The sequence below is a fragment of the Scyliorhinus torazame genome, chromosome 27, assembly GCF_047496885.1.
Source record: "Scyliorhinus torazame isolate Kashiwa2021f chromosome 27, sScyTor2.1, whole genome shotgun sequence".
NCBI classification, from domain to species: domain Eukaryota; kingdom Metazoa; phylum Chordata; class Chondrichthyes; order Carcharhiniformes; family Scyliorhinidae; genus Scyliorhinus; species Scyliorhinus torazame.
The window spans coordinates 16,774,329-16,789,674 of NC_092733.1; the positions used below are offsets into that span (position 1 = coordinate 16,774,329).

Genomic DNA, 15,346 nt, shown 5'->3' on the forward strand with positions numbered 1-15,346 from the left:
GGGAGAGAGGGATTGAGGGAGGGAGAGAGAGAGGGAGTGAGGGAGGGAGAGAGGGGTTGAGGGAGGGAGGGAGGGATTGAGGGAGGGGGAGGGAAAGAGAGGAAGGGAGAGAGCAGGAGTGAGGAAGGGAGAGAGGGAGGGATTGAGGGAGGGGGGGGAAAGAGAGGGAGGGAGAGAGAGGGAGGGAGGGAGAGAGGGAGGGAGGGTGGGAGGGAGATAGAGAGGGAGGGAGAGAGGGAGGGAGGGAGAGAGAGAGGGAGGGAGTGAGGGAGGGAGTGAGGGAGGGAGAGAGAGGGAGGAAGGGAAGGATGGAGAGAGGGAGGGAAGGAGAGAGGGAGGAAGGGAGAGAGGGGAGAGTGGGAAGGAGGTGCACTGGTGGTGCTGAGGGAATCCAGCTCCAGTTTTTAAAAATCGATAAAGTGTTTTTTTCTCTCTCTGACTGAGGGAGGGAGGGAAGGAAGGAGGGAGGGAGCGAGGGAGGGAAGCAAGGAGGGAGGGAAGGAGCGAGGGAGAGAGGGAAGGAAGGAAGGAGGAAAGGAAGGAGGGAGGGAGGGAAGGAAGGAGGGAAGGAGGAGGGGGATTGCTGGAGCGCTGATGACTTCCACAAGAGAGAGCGAATCGTCACAGAGAGACGGCTGTGTCACTGCCTCTCTCTCACACACACACACAGAGGGAAGCTTCTGTTTTGCAAGCATCTGATCTCTTTCAGCGATCTTTGCAAAGTTTGACAAGTCGAACGCCTTCATTTCGCTGGTGTTCCTTCACCGGAGTTTTTTTTACCCCCCCCCCCCCCTCCCAAGTCAACATTTGCGATGTCAGTTTCATTACGTCACGTGTAGCTGACCCCCCCTCCCTCCCTCCCACCTTAAAAAAAAAACAAGGAGAGAGAGAAAGTTTCTGACAACAGTCCTTGCTGTGGATTTCCTCCCCTCCTGTGTGCGTGTGTCTGAGAATCCACAGCGTGTACAGTGCAGCCTGTGTATTCCCCCCCCCTCTCTCTCTCTCTCTCTTTCTCTCCCTCCTCCACTCTTGCACACACTCACTCACACACGCACACCAACGTTGTGTCAACTTTCGCTTTCAGAACTCCAAGGCCGAGTTTACAGTTCAACATGGAAAATAGAATCCTGCCCGGAGTGTGAAATCGGCAATCCCGCACAAGTCATTCTTCGCCGTAATAACTATGTACTCCCCGCTCTGCCTGACTCAGGTAATGTGCATCGGCTCGCCTGGGTTTTGTTTGGGTTTTTTTTGGTGTGTGTGTGTGTAGGAGGTGGGGGGGGGGGGGGGGGGGGATGAAATTGAATGCAAAATGTATTGCTTTGCTTTTATTGCTGTCTCCTCCCTTCCCCTCTGTCCCTCGACCTCTCTCTCCCCACAGTCCCCCTTCCTTTCCTGGTTGTGTGTGTGTGTGCGTTTTCGCATTTCTGTCTCTCTCTCTGGAAAGGAGATCGATGGCACCAGTCCAGACTTTTCTCTCTCTATTCCGCACATGGCTGTCATCCACAGAAAATGGCGGTTACCCCAAATTTATATAAATGCATCGCTAATTTGGAATTAACAAGCCTCGGCAGAATGAAGAGAGAGACGGTCGGGTTTGCCCGAATTGTTTGTTGATTTTTTGCAGTCGATTGCTGATTTTTAAAATGGTTGTTGCAGAAATGCTTGCTTGTTTCCCTGCACAGAGTTCTATTTGCAATTTCACATGAGTTCTGTGTGTTATCTGTATGTTGTCTGTTAATTGTGGCGTTGTGTGATCTGTTTAAATTTTTTTGAAGGGGGGTGTGTGGGGGGTGGGAGTGTGGGTAAACATGAGCTGGCGACTCCTTCTTGTAAGTCTCTCTGTTCTTTGCGACCAGTCTCTCTCTCTCTCTCTGTGCAGCTGTGAGAACTTGTGCAAAAGTTCCACTAACTTTTTCAACAACAACAACAAAAAAATACGATCAGATAAATCCGCTTTGGATCCGGACAGTTATAACGGAATTAATTCCAGAAATGTCCCCCCGTGAAATACCGAGCCACCCTTTGACTGTTTGTTCCTGCCTCTGTGTAAATGTGGCGATTTGAGAATGTTTTGAAGGACATTATCCATGCTGGTGGAGATGCTGAGCATTTGATTGAATGGTAGAAAGAAGGACGCTATTTATAATGCAAGTATATGACAGACATATATATCTCTGGGATTTCCTGGCAAATGGCTTTTCGGTGTGGAGCGAATTGTTTTTTTTTTTCACGGTCGGTCAGATCAACATTCAAAAAAAACACCCAATCCATTTAGAATTGAGGCGGCACTGTCTGTTTGAAGTGAGGCAGCGCTCTTCTCTGGTCAATGCTGCATGGTTGGACATTCCAGGTGCTACTGTCCCCTTCTCTGTGGCTGGGAAATAATTGGCAGCTTAAAGGGGTGAAAATGCTCCTAACAGCTCTGGGCTCCGCTTGCATTTTGCTTGTGGGCTGCAGAATTGAAACTTGCTTCCTTTCCCAATGACTAGCACGGGCCAGGACAGTGGGGAACCTAATGCACCCCCCCCCCCCCCTCAGAATGATAAACTTTTTATTTAAAAAAAAAAGATAATGTGCACCGTGCACCTCAGATATTCATTTGACTGTCAGAATTAGTTCCCAAACCTCTTTGTTTTTGAACGAAGCACGAGCGAAGGGCGCGTGTCCTAAAACAAGGCGGATGAATGTATTAATTCACTTGTTTAATTAAACTCGTTCCTGTAACATGGCAAACGCAGGCCGAATATGCTTAGAGCAACCCCTGTGATTTATTTTGACATTCTTAATTCAATCTGTAACTCTTAATTCCAAAATGTTTTGCTATATCAAAAAAAAATTAACAGGAAAACCAGAGAGGTGATTTTTAATTTCCATTAATCTCATTTCCACTGGCCACCATCCATTCGCTATGGTGAGTGCTTAAAAAGAAAAAATACAAAGAGATCATGCTATGCCAAAAAAAAGTGCAGATGGAGCTTGTTAGAATACTGTTAAAATTTTCGACGCTGTATTTTCCAAATTACCACCAAAGAAAAAACAGAAATAGGAAGGCGATTTCTCCTTGTTTTGACAATTGCCCTAATAGGGACTGCGTTCAAAAACAAAAGTAAAATAAACCTTCAGGAATAAGGAATAAGGGGCGGGTGAACACCTGTGTCCTGACAGACTGTTATCTGAAATCTGCTCCGTCTTCTGTGAGGAGTTCAGACGGAGAAGGTGAGGGCAAATAGTGATAAATTGGACATTTTGAAAATAAAACCGCGTTCTCCTGAACCTTTTATTCAATGCACACAAGGCCGTGCAGATTTTATTATTTAAGGGTGGCGGGGGGGGGGGGGGGGGGGGGGAGGGAGAGAAAAAAAATGACAAACTCTTATTAAAAAATGTCTAAGTGTTTTGAAAATTGCCAGCAAGACTTTGTTCCTTGGTTTACTCCATATCCAGGCCCATTGGTTCTGCAGCTTTCCCCAGTGGCGATTAATTCGCCCCACTAGGGCACAAAAAGAAAATATGAATTAATAATGCGATGGTTGGATGTGACTATTTTTTTTAAAAGTGCTAGGCTTGAGGAGCCGGCCTGAATTCTGGATTCCTCCCTTGACGCGAGTCCTTATCAGTCCCTCCATTCAGGAATATTTGGACCAGGATAGCGTAGGTCTGCGAGAGCACTCACAGCAGTTTAACTCGTCCCGTGCTGGATTTGATAGTTCTCCCTCGAAACCCGGGAGAATATGTTTAAAAGGGAGATAGCACCGTGTTGCACTGGGGAATGTCACTCGACTCAAGTGATGTTGCCCCGAACGTGTTGTTGTGTTTTTTGCATTTTGTCATAAGCCAGAGGATTGGAACTTGTGCAGTATTGCAATGATGTAGCCCCAATCCACGAGCAGTTTTATATATTTGCCCCTAATCCTAACCCCCCGTCCTTTCCCTACCTCCTTCCCACTCTCAGCCTAGTAACTCTGTTACTAACTTCATTCAATTTTGTCTGCACTGGTCTGCTCTGCCCAAGATGATTTTTAGGTTTTGAACATGGGGATGCGGTGGTGGTGGTGGCAAATAAAGCCTCAATTTCCCCGATATACCTCTTATCTGTGCCCCCCCCCCCCCCCTCACACACACACAGCGCCGGGATTCCCCAGCGCGCGCTATCCGATTAGGTAGGGCTTCACAGACAAGTTTGAAGGGGCAGTGGGGAATAGAGAGAGAGTGAGATTATTCGAGCGCACAGCAGAGAAGCCGAATGACGAGCAGAAGTGGGACCCCCGGCCTTCCTTTGTTGTTACCCCCTTGGCGAGACCCAGGGGTGAATGTCAAGCCCCCTCCCCTCTTGTCTACCAGCCTGGCCCCTGCCCCTGGGTCCCTCAGCGGGGATGGGACGTGGGTGAACTGTGAGCTATCAGGGGAACCTTTTTTGGTTGTCACTTTCTGCTTGACGTCCCGCTGAAAATAACACTGTATAAAAATCCCAAATTAGTTTTTTGAAAATAAATATGTTTAGTAGAGAAACATCATCACCAAATATTGATGCGCGTTGAAATTCAATGTTGGGGCTAAAAGACGCTTTTTGTTGTCAAGCTTTTGAGTATTATCCAAGAAGCTACCTACAGATTAATAAACGTGAGATATCATTCCAAACAGCGTCGGTTTATCCATTGATATTGCATACTTATTTCAACAATCTCCCGAGCAGGCAATGCTCCAGGGCGGGTTGTCGGCTCGACCTGTCTGCAAGTACACGTGTACTTTTAGGTGCACGCACAGTTTAAATTGGAGGTGCCCTGGACGCGATGTTACCCTGCCCACCCAAGCGCTTCAGTTGAATCATCATTCCCTCTAACTGTTAGCACCTCTCAGGAGCCTGACAAAGGCATTCGGCGCGGGGTGTGTGAAGTGTCCCGGTGTTAGAAGCTCTGAGGGGCTTCACCTGAATCCTTTGCACCCCTTCCCCACCCACATTTCTCACTGACCAACCTTAGGGAGTCATTTTTAAAGACATTTCCAGTGTCTCTGCATGTGTGTGTTTTTAAAAAACAAATCTAAGGAGACATCCACTTTGGGATTTTACCAATGCGCCACTTTTAAACTGGGGTCTCCCTGACAGATAAATCTGTTTTAGTTTTTGCAGGATTGCATTTGTTCAAAAGTCCAATCCAACTGAGAAATATTAACCCCCCCCCCCCCTCCCCACCCTCCAGCCCCCAGCACTGCATTCATATTTTCGTGCTGGTCTCGATGGGACTGTATCTTCAGAATACACTGGCATCGCATATTGTATGGGGCTTTAGCAGATGGTAACATGTAGAGTGGATCTCCTTCGAGGGGCTTCGGGTGTTGGAATCGACGACAAGTGTACAGTTTCCAACATTTATTATCCTCACTGTGCCTGTCGCTTTTTAAATTTGGGATGGGGAGGGGAGTGGGTGCTGTTATTTTTGTGGCCAGCCTAGGGCAGCAGGGTGGCGCAGTGGGTTAGCACTGCAGCCTCACGGCGCCGAGGTCCCAGGTTCGATCCCGGCTCTGGGTCACTGTCCGTGTGGAGTTTGCACATTCTCCCCGTGTCTGCGCGGGTTTCGCCCCCCCCCCCCCCCAACCCAAAGATGTGCCGGGTAGGTGGATTGGCCGCGCTAAACTGCCCCTTAATTGGAAAAAATGAATTGGGTGCTCTAAATTAAAAAAAAAAACATTTTGTGGCCAACCCTTTTTTATTCTGGCTTCTTTCTGTTAGTATATTGCCCCCCCCCCCCACCACACACACACACACTCTTCCCCATGCTCTCTGATATGCCCCCTGGTCCCTTGGTTCTGGTCCCACACTAATTGGCCTCAGTACCCCAGTCTTGGCTGCACACTGCAGTGCCAGCCTTTGGGTAAGATATCGGGTGCACGTTGAAGATCCCCCGTGAGTTAATTTTGGTAGGGGGCGGTGGGGTGGGGAGGGACTGGAGTTCTCTCCCCCCCCCCCCCCCCCAGTGCCTTGCCAATAGTGACCCCTCAGACCCACACGGCACAAAGCGGATGTTCACGATCTCTGTCACGCCGTGGCTCGTGGGATCTTGCTATGCATGACTCGGCTGTCACGCCGCATTGCACGGGGTGCCTGCGTTTCAAAAGTATTTGGTCATAGAATCCCCACAGTGCAGAAAGAGGCCATTCGGCCCACAGAGTCTGCACCCACCCTTTGAAACGACATCATACCTAGGCCCTGTCCCCCACCCTATCCCCGTAACCCCACTTAACCTGCACATCTTTGGAAACTAAGGGACAATTTAGCATCTCCAATCCATCTAACCGGCACATCTTTGGAAGCTCAGGGACAACTTAGCATGTCCAATCCACCTAGCTCACACATCTTTGGAAGCTAAGGGACAACTTAGCATGTCCAACCCACCTAACCGGCACATCTTTGGATTGTAAAGTATTTTGGGATGTCCCGGGTTAGAGAAATTTGGGAGAATATCAAATCTTTGCTCCTATTCAGTGTGACAAGGTGTAGTGTCACCCAAGGGGCTCAATGAATCATTGCTGAGCACCATCCCATTCTCACCCGACGTATACCTTCCAGTCCTGGCCATTTAATGATGAACCAGAGCAGTCACCCTGGTTGATCCTGTCTCCTGGTCCTCTCCTACCTGTTGAACTGGAATAATTGGGGTGCTCAAGTGGGGAGCTCTTTCCAAGGGCTGGTGCAAGCGTGATGGACCGAATGACCTCCTTCTGTACTGTATATTCTATAATTCTATAATCTGCCAATAGGCACACTATCTGTCTAGCCCCTCCCATTATTTTATAAGACCTCCATTAGGCCACCTCTTAAATCTACGTTCTATAAAGAGCGCACCAAGGTCCTGGAACCTACCTGAGTAAAGCAGTTTCTCCAATTGGACAAAGACGGACATGCAGATGACCTTCTGGTCCCAATGTTGTCAGCTATTATTACACTGAGGAGAATTTTTCTTCTCTCCGAGGGTCGTGAGTCTCTGGAACTATCTTCCTCAACAGGCGGTGGAAGCAGAAATATTTGGAAGAAAGCAAGATAGATTCTTAATAAGCAAAGGGGGTCAAAGGTTATTGGGGGTTGGGCAGGAATGTGGAGTTGAGGTTACAATCAGGTCAGCCATGGTCTTACTGGCTGGCAGAGCAGGGCTCGAGGGTCCGAATGGCCTTCTCTTGATCCTAATTTCCTCACTCAATGGTCGCGGCATTTCCGGATTTGGAAACTGTGGCATAACAAACGTGATCAAGGCTCTTGCCTTTGTTTTCAATTTATATTTGTCACAAGTGCCCCCCCATTCCCCTACATAATCATAGAATCCCTACAGTGCAGAAGGAGGCCATTCAGCCCATCGAGTCTGCACCGACCCTCTGAAAGAGCCCCTAACCTAGGCCCAATCCCCCATCTTGCAACCCCGTATAGGGACAATTTAGCATATCCAATCCACCTACCCTGCGCATCTTTGGACTGCGGGAGGAAACCGGAGCACCCGGAGGAAACCCACGCACACACGGGGAGAACGTGCAGACTCCACACAGACAGTCACCCGAGGCCGGAATGGAACCCGGATCCCTGAAGCTGTGAGGCAGCAGTGCTAACCAGTGTGCCACTGGGCCACCCTTGGGATTATTTGGGAACATTTAGTTTAACTTCCAATCCTGTGGGTATTGGCACCAGCATGTTCCTTGTGATTTCACCTCACCACCTCCCTCTTCCAACCCCCTCCCCCCAAGATTAGGAGTCACTTTCTCCCTGTCGTTCTAAAGATTATTTAATGGGATATGGGCATTGTTGGCATGTATTTTCCATCTGAACTGGTTCGGCCATTTCAGAGGGGTAGTTAAGAGGCACCCACATTGCTGTGGTGTCCAGAGTCACATGTAGCACGGTTGCTTCACAGCTGCAGGGTCCCAGGTTCGATTCCCGGCTTGGGTCACTGTCTGTGCGGAGTCTGCACCTTCTCCCCATGTCTGCGTGGGTTTGCTCCCACAGTCCAAAGATGTGCAGGTTAGGTGGATTGGCCACGTTAAATTGCCCCTTAGTGTCCAAAAAGGCGGGGTGGGGTTACGGGAATAGGATGGAGGCGTGGGCTTGGGTAGGATGCTCTTTCAAAGGGCCAGTGCAGGCTCGATGGGCTGAATGTAAATTCTATGTAGGCCAGACTGGCTAAGGATGGCAGATTTCCTTCCCTAAAGAGACATTAGTGAACCCATAGTTTCACGGCCACCATGGTTTTCAATTCCACAATTTTATTAATTGAGTTTAAATTGCGGCAGCTGTTGTGCTGGGATTTGAACCCATGTCCCCCAGGGCTGGGCTTCTGGATTACTAGTCTAGCGACATTACCACTACCCCATTGTCTTCCCTTTACTGTAGCTCTCTTTTGTCTAACTGAGAGACTAAGGCCTGTTAGTGTGGGTGGGCCACTCGGCTTTAAGAAGCTGAGGGAAAAAGGATGGGATGGGGCTCCCAAATTGAATGGAAGACTGTTGGAGCCGGCGAGCTCCGCCTTTCGGAGGCCCTGAGAAAGAATGAGCTAAAGAATGAGGAGAGGTGGTGTGATGGGCCTTCGTTTCATTACAGCACATGCTTGGCAGAAGGAGGCAAGAGGGGGCGAGAAGTTACCGTAGATATTTGGGAGTTAGGATAAGTTACCATCCAGTATTTGATGAGTGCGTTATGGCAAATGGAGAAAGGCAGATACTGTCCTGACAATTGGATGAGAGCTTTTAAGTTGCATCAACGTTTCGCCACTCGCAATGGGGCTAAACAGTGGCAAGGCTCAAAGGGGAATGAAGGATTCTGTTTTTAGCATATCGATCAATATTTCATCCTTCATAAATGTTCCTACACCTCAGGGACTGCAGCGGTTCAAGAAGGCAGCTCACCACCACCTCCTGAAGGGCAACTAGGGATGGGCAATAAATGCCGGCCTAACCAGCGACACCCACATCCCGTCATTGAGATTGAAAAAAAAAATTGCAAAGAAATGGGAAATGCAGCACCATAAAACACATTGCAGATACAGGGAAGAATTCTCTCTAGTGCAGAATGGCTGTCAGCAGTACCAGCAACGATCTGCATTTGTGTAGCACCTTTAACATACTAGAATATCCCACCGTACTTTGCAGGAGTGTTCCTGAACAAACTTTGAGAGGGACAAAGTGAACGTTTCACGTCCTGTCATCAAAACTCAAGATGACCCTATTCTCACACAAGGTCATCGGCCTGCACGCTTAACCCTGTTTCTCTCTCCACAGATGCTGCCAGACTTGCTGAGTTTATCCAGAATCCACTGTTTTTATGACTATTATATGTGCAACAGTTTCAGTGTTGGGCAAGGCACTTCATTCACCAGGATGGCTGGAAAGCCAATCTGTGCATTGTATGTGTCTGTCGTCCCGAGTACGGCTTTCTCATCACACAAGCCTATGGGAAACGTTTAACATTGTGAGCCTCTCTTGACTCAACCTTGGCTATTTTAAAATTTTCGTCCATGTTTTCAACTCCCGCCCCTGTCTCACCCCCCTCCCTACCTCTCCTGGGGCCCAGCGCACCTCTGAGATCTCTGCCTTCTTCCAAATCTGGCCTCTAGCCGATTCCCAACACTCATTGCCTCACTCTGCTCCCACTGTCCAAGACCTAGACTCTGGAATTCCCTCCCCAATCCTCTCCCGAATCTTATCCGCCTCTTCTAAGACCGTCCTTCAGATCTCCCTGTTTGACCAAGGTACCGGTCACCTGTCCGCATAGAACTCCACCCAAAGTGACTCAGTGTCAGATGCTGACAATACACCTTAGAACACTTTGCTATAACATAGAACATACAGTGCAGAAGGAGGCCATTCAGCCCATCATGTCTGCACCGACCCACTTAAGCCCTCATTTCCACCCTATCCCCGTAACCCAATAACTCCTCCTAACCTTTTTGGTCACTAAGGACAATTTATCATGGCCAATCCACCTGACCTGCATGTCTTTGGACTGTGGGAGGAAACCGGAGCACCCGGAGGAAACCCACGCAGACACTGTGCAGACTCCGCACAGACAGTGACCCAGCGGGGAATCAAACCTGGGACCCTGGCGCTGTGAAGCCACAGTGCTAACCACTTGTGCTACCGTGCTGCCCTGTTAAATAAACTGTATAAATTCAAGTTGCTATTGTTTACCAGGTTAGAACAGGTTACATTTGAACAAATATCCCATCTGCCTGTGCAGATTAAATAAGAAATATTAACATTGAATACGTCTTTATTCGGCTCTGAAGCTCCAGGACATTCTGCAGAGTCAGCCTCAAAGAGCCGAATATCTTCACATTAAACGGGCGAGTGTACATGAGAAAACTTGAGAAAGTAATGCACCTTATGGAGAGCCTTATGACACCACTTAATAATCAAGAAAAACACTTCTCGTATAATTACTACTTTGAAGTTCAGTGACTGTATTTATGCATGTCCTTTGTTTTTTCATGTATGGAACAATTTGTCTGGACTGTTTGCAGAACAATACTTTGCACTGTACCTCAGTAAGACAATAAATCAAATCAAATCAAAACTGTGCTTTTAATCGACTAAGCCTACTAGACCAGGGGCTGGTTTAGCACAGTAGGCTAAACAGCTGGCTTGTAATACAGAACAAGGCCAGCAGCGTGGGTTCAATTCCAGTACCGGTCTCCCCGAACAGGCGCCAGAATGTGGTGACTTGGGGCTTTTCACAGTAACTTCATTGAAGCCTACTTGTGGCAATAAGCAATTATTATTAAGTACAGTTATCAGTTCACGAACAGCAGCTGGAAGAATGGACAGATGTTTGATGAATTTGACCAAGCGAGGACTATTGACCATACACCCCTGTCCCCTCACCAACCACCCCGACATCTGCCTTCCTTTCAATAGTCCCCCCTCTATAACCTCCATGAGAATGTGAGGCCGGGATCTCAGGTTAGCTGGCGAATGGCCCTACGGCTCTTTCCTCGGCCCTGCCCGAAGCGTGGGCACGAGTGCCAGAATCGGAGGTGAACCTGCCAGCTACTGACTGAGGTGTCAGTACTGCCACCTGAGCCAAGGTGCCCGCTCAAAGCCTGAAGCCACAGGGAGGCCGTTGGCATGAGCTTATCTGCTTTTTGTTGCTCACTGCTCTCCTGCCATGGAGCTCCTGGGCAGGGGTCTTCCCGGGCACAGGCAGGATTGTGCCAGTAGAAATGGCTCAGATATTAATGACACTATGGGTCCACAGCACTGGCTCTCAGACCAACGTGCAATATAAAATATCCCACACGGCGACACTGCTGGCAATGCCGTGAGACTTCCTCCCCTGGCATCCCTTGCCTCAATGTGACTTCGGACCTGAACGTTACCACTCCGTTCTCAACGTCTCGTGTTGCATCATTGCAAAAAAAAAAAAAAATCGCCTGAAGGCATTGACCATCAGTGAGTGACCTCCCATCATTGACTCTGCACTGAGGGTGAAACTACAACATGCAGTTACGTTTAAATATAGCAGGATGTTTCAACACCCTCGGCAGTGAGAGCTTGTGGAATATTTCGGAAGCTCAGTTGAAGAAAGATTGGGATTTTTTTGATGGAGGCGGAGGACTTCAAAGCTGAGGAGAGGAGGAGCGATGGGGTGGTTTTGGCGAGGGGATTCCAGGGGGAGGGCCCAGGATTAACCAGGGCTCTGTTATTGAGAGTGGAATGGAGCAGAGTATGCACAGTTGGACACCCAGCGGGGGCAAGTTGGTACAAGTGGAGGCAGAGGTGGCGGTTGAAGAGGGACGGAATGGCGTAGCCCTGGAGAAACGTCCAGAGAAGGGCTAGGATTTGAAGTTGATTCATTTGGGAATGGTAAGTCGGTTAACACAGAGCAATCGATGAATTGGTGACAATCCACCTGGCTCACCAATGTATGTGACGGTAGGAAAATTGCCATTCCCACCCTACCAGTGACTCCAGGCCCACAGAACATGATTAATTCATAACTGCCCTCTGGAAATGTCCTAAAAGGCCCCCCTTTCAAGGACAATTAGTACTGGGCAACAAATCTTCGCCAGTGTCGTCCACATCCCATGACACAATTCATTAAAAAAAAGGTTAGCAGGGGATAGGAAGCAGCTGAAGGAACCTTGAGCGAGTTAGGGTTAGGCTGGAACAGGGTTTGTGAGGCCCCAGATGAAAGCCGAGGAGGAAATGTGACCGGGAGCAGCTAAGTCGGATCAAAAGCGAACAGCAACGACTGGGTTTATGGAACAAATTGCACAGTGAGAGTTGCAGTGATAAAACTGCAGTGGAAATCTCATCTCCCATTTTGGGGATTCATAAACATAAATTAGCCCAACCACATGATTACACAGAGTGGGATTAATTTGGAGGATAGGTTGAGGAGGTCAACCCACTGTGTTTTCTTTTAACTATCAATTTACCAGAGAAAATATAGACTGCTCCTATGCAGTGTTTAAACAGTGAGCCTTCAAGGGTCTTGCTCTGAACTCAAATCAGCATTAAAAACATACAATATATTAGTGGCCTTTGAGTAGCAAAGTCACAGAGAAAATCCACCCCGTGGCTTTGATCCCATGAAGACCCACTCCCTGCCCCCACATTGCTCAGTTCTCAGTTCCCTGCCCTCCCTCCTTAAAGGTGCTTCTCCTGCACTGGGGCACAAGTCCACGGATGTCAGTGGCAGTTCCGGAAGCTCATTTATGCAAGGGGCCATTCTTTGAGATAGCATTGTGTCAGTGAACTTCACAGGGTTGAAATGAATTCTCCTGCTGAGGTAATTCGCAAACATTGGGGGGGGGGGGGTTCAGTCTTATGATGAGGGCTGGAAAACTCAGGAAGCACCTTTCATGGAACATAGAGTGCAGAAGGAGGCCATTCGGCCCATCGATTCTGCACCGCCCCACTTAAGCTCTCACCTCCACCCTATTCCCGTAACCCAATAACCCCATCTAATCTTTTTGGTCACTAAGGGCAATTTATCACGGCCAATCCACCTAACCTGCACATCTTTGGACACTAAGGGGCAATTTATCATGGCCAATCCACCTAACCTGCACATCTTTGGACTGTGGGAGGAAACCGGAGCACCCGGAGGAAACCCACGCAGACATGGGGGAGAACGTGCAGACTCCGCACAGACAGTCACCAGAGGCCGGAATTGAACCTTGGTCCCTGGTGCTGTGAGGCAGCAGTGCTAACCACAGGGCTTTTAGGACTCTCCTCGGAAATCTACCTCTTTGACAAAGCATTTGATAACATTCCTGTGAAGAACCTTTATGAATATTTTACCAGCGCTATATCAATACAGGTCGTAGTTGTGCTGTAGGAAGTGAGGCCTTTATTTTCTGGACAGTGGTTGAACAGATTGGGGTTGGGGACGAGGGATGAGGGGGGGGGGGGGTAGCGGAATTGCAGCTGTGAAGTCCCACGCGGTCGAAGTGCCTTCCAAAACTCAAGTCGGTTAAGCAACAATGGGTGCCTCAGGCCCATGGAACCGTACGTCAGCATCAGCCAATGCTTTAAGATCAGCAAGTCAGATTCTCACATCCTTACGAACGAGGGAAGATGAGAAACAGGATTAAGGGAGATTGAATAGGGGTGTTCAAAATTAAAATGTAAAAATTCATTCGCTTCCTTAACGTCCTTCGGGGAGGAAGCCGTCCTTTCATGTTCTGGCCTACACATGTATCCAGACCCACAGTAATGTGATTGAGTCTTAACTGCCCTCTGAAATGACCGGTCAAGCCACTATACGATTCTTAAATAATAGGAGTAGGACATTCGGCCCATCGAGCTTGCCTGGCAATTCAATAAGGTCAAGGCAGACCTGACTGTGGTCCTTAACTCCACTTTCCTGCCCACCCTCGACTCCCCCCTCTGCCCATCGGAAATCTGTCTAACTCAGCCTTGAATTTATTCAATGACCCACAGCCTCCGCTGCTCCAAACTCTAAACGCTAGCAACTGAGAGGAGGAATTCCTCCTCACCTCTGTCTTAAATGGAAGATCCCTTATTTTGAAACTTAGTTCTAGACTCCTCCACAGGTGGAAACGTGCTCTCAGCATCCACATTGTCAAGCCCCCCCCCCCCCCCCCCCCCACACAACCAACGCCACCCCCCCCCACCCCCAGAATGTTTTAAATTCCAATAAGATCACCTCTCACTCTTCTAAACACCAATGAGCATAGGCCGTGCTACTTCAAGGGCAATTGAGGATGGCCGATTAATGCTGACACTGCCAATTCCATGAAGGAATTACAGACACAGTAAATAAGGCAAATCTATTTCCAGGGACGAGACAGTCAGTAACCAGAGGACATAGATTTAAGATAATTAACAAAAGAACCAGAAGGAAGATGGAAGATAAGACTTGTTTTACATAGAGTTACAAACGAGAATGTGGTGCCTGGGAGGGTGATGGAATCAGCTTCAGTAGTAACTTTCACAAGGTAATTTGCAAAGGCAAAATGCACAGCCCTCTTGGGGCAAAGCAAGAGGTGGAACTGAGAATCAGATGGCTGACTTTTTCACCTAGCCGGCACAGGTGATATGGGCCAAATGGTCCCGAGCCGCCCTGTAAGATTCTATAATTCTCACTGGGGTGTGAAAGGAAAGTGTTGCCATTCTGTCCATCATTCTGACCTCAGGAATTCATACTTAAAGGCTCGGGCAGCACAGTAGCACAGAGGTTAGCACTGTTGCTTCACAGCTCCAGGGCCCCGGGTTCGATTCCCGGCTTGGGTCACTGTCTGTGCGGAGTCTGCACGTTCTCCCCCTGTCTGCGTGGGTTCCCGCCGGGTGCTCCGGTTTCCCATAATAGCCCATTGATGTGGGCGTCGCTGGCTGGGCAAGCCTTTGTTGCCCATCCCTAATTGCCCTTGATGATGGTGAGCTGCCCTCTGTAGCCGCTGCGGTCCATGTGGTGTAAGTACACCCACCGTGCTGTTAGGGAGGGAGTGAAGGGAGAGCCAATATATTTCCAAGTCAGGGTGGTGTGTGGCTTGGAGGGGAACTTGCAGGTGGTGGTGTTGCCATGTGTCTGCGCTCCCTGCCCTTCTTGGTGGCAGAGGTTGCGGGTTTGGAAGGTGTCAGCGAAGGAGTCTTGGCGAGTTACTGCTGTGCACCTTGTAGATGTCTGACACTTCGGCAACTGTGCACCAGTGGTGGAGGGAGTGAATGCTAAAGATGGGGGATGGGGTGCCAATCAAGCGGGGCTGCTTTGTCCTGGATGGTGGTGAGTTCTTGAGTGTTGTTGGAGCTGCGCTCATCCAGGCGAGTGGGGAGTATTCCATCACATCCTGACTTGTGCTTGTAGATGGTGGACAGGCTTTGGGGAGTTAATGTCTGCAAA

At 48.9% G+C, this 15,346-nt stretch overlaps 1 protein-coding gene across 4 annotated transcripts in view; it reads left to right on the forward strand.

The window, feature by feature from the left end:
- Positions 1-633: 633 nt before the first annotated feature.
- Positions 634-15,346, forward strand: part of nfixb (nuclear factor I/Xb) — a 602,733-nt gene continuing 588,020 nt past the window's right edge. For 2 of the 4 annotated variants that reach the window (XM_072491032.1, XM_072491034.1), the window contains exon 1: positions 636-1,210. In XM_072491032.1, the coding sequence (XP_072347133.1) occupies positions 1,184-1,210 (27 nt within the window). In that variant the 5' untranslated portion in view covers positions 636-1,183. Of the gene's footprint in view, positions 1,211-15,346 lie in introns of all 4 variants that reach the window. The other 2 variants (XM_072491035.1, XM_072491031.1) reach the window with 2 other exon arrangements.